We start from the raw sequence: 6,622 nt of genomic DNA, 5'->3' as shown, positions 1-6,622 counted from the left end.
TCTGTGTGTGTCTGTGTGTGTGTCTGTGTGTGTCTGTGTGTGTGTCTGTGTGTGTGTCTGTGTGTGTGTGTGTCTGTGTGTGTCTGTGTGTGTGTGTCTGTGTGTGCACGCGTGTGCAGGTACTGCATGCATGACAGAGGTCAACCATCCACCTTGGTTTTGTTTTGGAGACAGGTCTTTCACTGGCCTGGGATTTGCCAATTCAGCCAGGCTGGCTATAGGTGACCTGGCCAGCGAGCCTCGGGGATCCACCTATTCACCCCTTCCCTGAGCTGGGGTTACAAGTGGGCACCACCACACCCTGTTTTTAACCTGGGTTCTGGGACTTGAACTCAGGTCCTCAAGCTTGCGAGGCAAGCCCTTTACCCACAAAACCACGTCCCTCAGTCAGGTCCAACTCTTGCTCTGTTCACAGGAAAATCTCAAATCCTTACTTCCTCACCTCACCTCATTCTTAATTTCTCCCTGCTCAATGCCATCCCCATGCCTACCACTTCCCTAGCAACGCACTCACTGCTGTCCCCAGCAACTGACAGTGCTCTACCCTCTGGTGTTGTTCCCCTGAATGACCAGAGAGCACCAAGGAGCCACCTTCCTCTGCCTCCCCAGTGCTGGGGTTACAGGCATGTGCCACTGTGCCCAGCTCTTTCACATGGAACTCAGGTCTCTTGTTTTTAAAGTAAGCACTTTACCCACTGAACCATCTCCCAAGCCCAGATTAATTACCTTGAACAGAGCATGAGACTCTTAATCTCAGGGTCGTGAGTTCAAGCCCCATACTGGGTATCATTTGTAGGCCAAGTTTTCCTATGCTGGAAGCCACTCTCAAATAACCACTCAGAGTCTTAATATTAATTATAAGTGTGTGGCCAATAGCTCAGGCCTATTACTAACTAGCTCTTACAACTTAAATTAACCCACTTCTATTAATTTATGTGCTGCCACAACGCTTGGGGCATTTACCTTTCCAGCACATCTTGTTTATTTTCTGGCTGGCTGCCGACTCCTCTCTCCACCCCTCTTCCTCCCAGCATTCTCCCTGTGTCAGGCTGTCTTGCTCAGTCTCTTCCTGAACAACTATCAGCCAATCAGCTTTTTAGTAACATTAAAAGCAATACATATTTACAGTGTACAAGATAGTTCCACAGCATCAATGTAGCCCAGGTTGGCCTGAAGTTCATTCTCCCTGCCTTGGTCTCTTGAACGCTGGGATTACAGGCACCCAAACAACCTTCCTTGAGGGTCTCTTCCTCTCCTTTTCCTTTTCCTTTTTTCTTTTCTTTCTTTTTTACTATTTATTTATTTATTTTGAGACAGGGTCTCATGTAGCCAAGGCTGGCCTGGCTATGTAGTGGAGGATAACCTTGAGCTTCTGATCCCCCTGCTTTCAGTTCTCAATACTGGGATTCTAAGCATGCTCCACCGTGCCTACTTTATGCAGCGCTGGGTATGGAAGCCAGGACTTTCTGCATGCTAGGCGAGCACTCTACATACTGAGTCAGGTCCACAGCCCCTTACTGTCTTAGGCTGATCCAGGCTTAAGAAATTGAAGCCATGTTACTACCATGGAGAAAGCACACCAAGAGAAGCCGTTTGCCTCTGATCTCGAGCTTAGTGAAGTGGGTTCTGTATGTATCCTGTCTTCCCCACCGCGGTTCTATGCCAGCCCAAATCAAGGCATCCAGGAATGCATCAAAGGATGGGAATAACCAAAATTGGGCCCCACACAGCTTCAGAAAAACGGGGAGGAGAAACAGACGAGAAATACGGAAACCTGAACGCTGCTGTGTAAACGCTGCGGTTGAAACGTGGCCAGACTCGCTGAGCAACTGGGATCCTCAGTGAAAGAATAGGCCAGGCCCCGAATCCGCTCAGGGTAGGGTGGGGGTCCTGCTTCCCTAACCTCAGAAGGAGGAATGCAGGCCCAGGCCTGAACCGCACCAGGAGCTGCCTGGGGGCTGAGCGCCTGGAGTTGGCTTCTAAGCTCTTCACCACATATCAAAAGTAAAAGCCTCCGCCTCCGACTTGATTAGAAGTCAGGTTCCTGCGGGACTTCCACCATGGAACCTCATCTCCTGCTCCAGCAATATCTTGAGGCAATATTCTGTTTCCTCCACTTTAAAGTAGGGAAACTGAGGCCTTGCAGAATGAATGTTAGCCAATGAGACAACGAGGGAAATCTCTGAGAAGGCTGGGTTGTGGGAAGGTCGAGCTGTGAGAGAAATGGGAGGAGGATGGCTTGGGAGTGGGCATGCTTGAAAGGGTGGGGCCAGGGTGGGTGTGGCTTTTAAGGGGGCGTGGTTGTTGGCGGATGTGGCAGTGACTAAGAGAGTGCAGACCTTTGGGAAGGCACGGCTGTTGGAGGCCTGACTGTGGGAAGGTTTGATTTGAGAGAGCGCCGTTGTGAGAGGGCGTGGTTGTGGGAGGGCGTGGTTGTGGGAGGGCGTGGTTGTGGAAGGACTGACTGGAAGCTTCCGGAGCAGTTGTACTAGCGCTGCTAAGGGGCAGCTCTAAAAGCTGGATTTTCAAGCCCCACAATTTAGTTTTATTCACTTTCTTCCTTAGCAACACCCTCACCATCTCCTCTGACCCCTCCTGCAAGCATCTATAACAATCCTGAACGATGACACTGTGTCAGGTAGGAGGACGTCCCTCTCTTGGTGACACGGACACCTCACTCAGCTGTACACAGAATCTGCGCTCACCTCTCCTCTCCAGGCATCAAGCCAGCCAACCCCAGAGTTGTCCTTGGGTCATACTATACAAGGGAACAGAAAGACAAGGCAGGGCAGGGCACCCCAGGTGCCTTTACCTCACGAGGTTGGCACAGGGCCCAGGCCACCGGCAACTCTGGTAGACTCGCTGGACCACCGTCTCCGAGCCGTTCTGCACCTGGCAGGACACTGTCCTTGTCACCGTGTGATGGCACCAGTGCCTGTGGGGACAGCAACAGTTGCATTAGCCTTGGCGGTTCTCAGAGGATCCAACGGCATTCTAGGAGATTGTGCTGTGGGGAAAGGGATACTGTCAAAATAAAATACCCAACAAAAACAGCTTAAGGAAGGAAGGGTTGATGTGAGCTCAGAGTCTGTGGGTGTGGTCCATCCATCATGACCAGTAAAGGGTGGCAACCGGTCACATGGCAACCACAGTCAGGAAGCAGAGAGAGAGAGATGGATACTGGTGCTCAGCTCGCTTTCTCCTTTTCTGCCCAGGACCCCAGCCTAGGGAATGATGCTGCCCATTAGGAGTGGGTCTTCCCACTTCAATTAACCTGATCTAGAAACATACTCAGAGCTATGGCTCCTGGGTGATTCTGTATTCTGTCAACTTGGCAATCAATATTAACCACCATCGTCGGGCCCAGACCAGATCTGCCTGCTGTGGGACTCTTTCTAGAAAAGGCATCCAATACCAAAAAGAATGGAAGAGAGGAGATGTCGCAGGTCTGTAGGAAGCACAGCTTAGAGTAAGCATTGGAGAAACCAGGATTGGCAATCATATGGGTGTAGCTGGAAGCTACCCGCCTGGTCCTGAAGCCACTTATAATCACTCAGAGCCTTAATATTAATTATAAGCATTTGGCCAATGGCTCAGGCTTATCACTGCTAGCTCTTACATTTAAATTAACCCATTTCTAATAATCTGTGTATCCACATGACTTGGTGGTGTTACCTGGTCTCTAGTACATCTTGCTGCTCCGACAGCTAACTGGCTTCTCTCTCAACTCAGCCTTCCTCTCCCCTGTATCTCTGCTTGGATTTTTTGACTAGCTCTATTCTGCCCTGCCATAGGCCAAAGCAGCTTTATTAATCAACCAATAACAGCAACATGTATCTGCAGCGTACTGAAGGGCATCCCACATCCCTTGGGCCTATTGTCTTCAAAGAAGAACAAATGGTGCCTGGTCACCTGGAATGCCAGTGAACACCGTCAAATGACCCATGATCCTTTGCTATTCTTTTAGGAGCCAGCCTCCACTTGAACCCCTCCCCCAGTATCCTGAGCATTGTTTAGGCTCTAATCCTGAGCAACATCTCTCAGTGAGTAGAACCCATCCTTATCAAAGAGGTCCCATGCACTTGGCATCCTCCACCAATAGGATCCATCCTTACAGTTAATTACAGATCCTTCCTCTCTAGGCCCTATAGCTGAGCTCATAGTCAGCCAATAGAATTCATCCTTATGGTAAATAAGGTGCTTTGCTACAGAGTTTCTATGTAGCCATGCCTAAAGCTTTGTGGTGATACTATGTTTAAATGTGTAACAGTATACCATGAGATCAGACCTAGATGTTTTTGATCCAGTGTCTGCAAAGATGGTACTGACTGGAGTTTCCCTCTTCTCTCCCAGCCAGCTGTGAGGCTTATGGAGTCCCCAACACCAGTGGACTGAAGTCAGGACGGCCCTTGAAAGGCTTCGATCCCTGATCCACTTTGTCTTCTCATATTATAGTCTAAAACCACACGGTGGGGCAGGCAAGCGAGGTTTACAGTCGCACACGTGGCAGTCAGCAGGTTGTGAAGGGCAACGACCCAGGTCATTCTGTTCCCGGTAGCGAGCAAAGTCACGCTTGGCCAGTAGGCAGGGCAAGCGGCGCTTTAAGCAAATCAGCAAATAAATCAGTATCGAATCATTGGTATTTTCTACTTTTCTACTTCATTCTCTTTTTCTTCAAATCCTTAGCTTCTTCCTACCCCCAAGACACAGTCTTGCTGTGTAGCCCTAGCTGGCCTGGAAGTTGCTTTGTAGACCAGACTGGCCTCCCACTCACAGAGAGCCCCTGTCACCGCCTCCACCGAGTGTTGAAATTAAAGGTGTGTATGGTAGCCCAGATGAACGTCAGTTAACACTGATCTTTAGAATCATCTAGAAGACACCCCCTGGAAGTGTCTGAGAGGTCTCTTTAGAGCTGTGTAACTGAAGTGGGGAGGCCCACTCTGAATATGGGTGACACCATCCTGTGGTTGGTCTGGAGTCAGGGACAGAGAAAGCAAGCTGACTGCCAGCACCCACCTCTCCCTGCTTCCTGACTGTGAAGACAGTGTGACCAGATACCTCAAGGTTCTGCCCACACTCTCTCCTGAATGAACCCAGACTAGAAACTCCCTCCCAGATATGTCCACGGTTTTGTTTCCATGTGATTCTAGGTCTTGTCAAGTTGACAGCATGAACTACCAGAGACCCCATATCAGGGACTGAAAGGAAGGGAGAGGACCTCGGGCTCTGAGCCCTGTTTTCATCCTAGTCACTAACCTGCGGATCCCATGAAGGAGGCTCAACCCCACCTTGCCGCAAAAGGCTACTCTAGTGGATATGACAGAGAAGGACAAGGTTACAGCACCAGAACACAGGGGAAGAGGTCCAAACACCTGATGAGCACAAGGAGCTACGGAAACAAAGGAGGGTCAGTTCTAGGAAAGGCTACCACCTAAGCACGGAAAGATCAAATTCATTAACTGCAGTTCTATCAGTCATCAAGGGACAGCATGAGTACAGAAGGGTGCAGTTCTATCAGTCATCAAGGGACAGCATGAGTACAGAAGGGTAAGTGTGAGCCAGCAAGTGTGAAAGAGACACAAGCATGCCAGAAATCCCCGTGGAACTAGAAGTGTCCCGGAGGGCACAGACCTGTCATATCAGCTCTTCTAGAGGCTAGGGCCACTCAGTAGCAGGGCAGCTGCCTAGAATCCCTCAGTGAGAGGCTGGGGTCTGACTCAGTGGTAGAGCCCCCGCCTAGAATCCCCCAGTGAGGGGCTGGGGTGTGGCTCAGTGGTAGAGCCACTGTGTAGAATCCCCCAGGAAGGGGACAAGAGTATGATTCAGCAGGACAGTGACTGGCTAAAGGAAGTAAGAGGAAAAGAGACCTGAGCAGAGGTGGAGAGGGGACAGAACAAATAATATGAAGATTAGGCTAAGATATCCAGCAAGAACATGCTCCCATCCCCTCCACCTACCACCCTATCCTAAAAATTTCAAAGCTAAAAATAAGTCCCAAGCCATATTAGAAAATGAGAAGCAGTGGGCTAGACGTTTTGAGGCTTCCAGGAGAGACGGAAAGCAGATGGGAGCAGTTTGGAGGAAGAGAGCACAGCCGGAAATATGCAGCCACAGGACCAGTCCTGATGATGGGGGCAGGGCAGGAGCAACACATGTGGCCAATATGGAGGGGAACCATCCCAGGTGACTGTCAGACGGTAAGGCAGGGGACCACACCACAGCGTCAGAGGGTAAGACAGGGACCACGGCATCTGACAGTAAGGCAAGGACCACAATACAGACTCAGAGGATAAGGCAGGGACCACAGAGTCAGAGGGTAAGGCAGAGACCACGGCTTCTGAGGGTAAGGCAGGGACCACAGCATCAGAGGGTAAGGCAGGGACCACAGCATCAGAGGGTAAGGCAGTGACCATGGTGTCAGAGGGTAAGGCAGGGACCATGGTGTCAGAGGGTAAGGCAGGGCCCACACTACAGTGTCAGAGGGTAAGGCAGGGCCCACACTACAGCGTCAGAGGGAAAGGCAGGGACCACCACACTACAGAGCATCAGAGAGTAAGACAGGGACCATGGTGTCAGAGGGTAAGGCAGGGCCCACACTACAACATCAGAGGGTAAGGCAGGG

General features: G+C 50.5%; 1 protein-coding gene across 2 annotated transcripts in view; it reads right to left on the bottom strand.

The window, feature by feature from the left end:
- The window catches only part of Col26a1 (collagen type XXVI alpha 1 chain), a 139,866-nt gene that overhangs the window by 97,295 nt on the left and 35,949 nt on the right, over nt 1-6,622 (bottom strand). For both annotated transcript variants that reach the window (XM_026787005.1, XM_026787006.1), the window contains exon 2: nt 2,813-2,935. In XM_026787005.1, coding sequence (XP_026642806.1) covers nt 2,813-2,935 — 123 coding nt within the window. The remainder of the gene's footprint in view (nt 1-2,812; nt 2,936-6,622) is intronic.

Source organism: Microtus ochrogaster, chromosome 2, assembly GCF_000317375.1.
Source record: "Microtus ochrogaster isolate Prairie Vole_2 chromosome 2, MicOch1.0, whole genome shotgun sequence".
Taxonomy (NCBI): domain Eukaryota; kingdom Metazoa; phylum Chordata; class Mammalia; order Rodentia; family Cricetidae; genus Microtus; species Microtus ochrogaster.
Note: the sequence above shows the minus strand (reverse complement) of the source record. Positions and strands in the feature narration are given on the sequence as shown.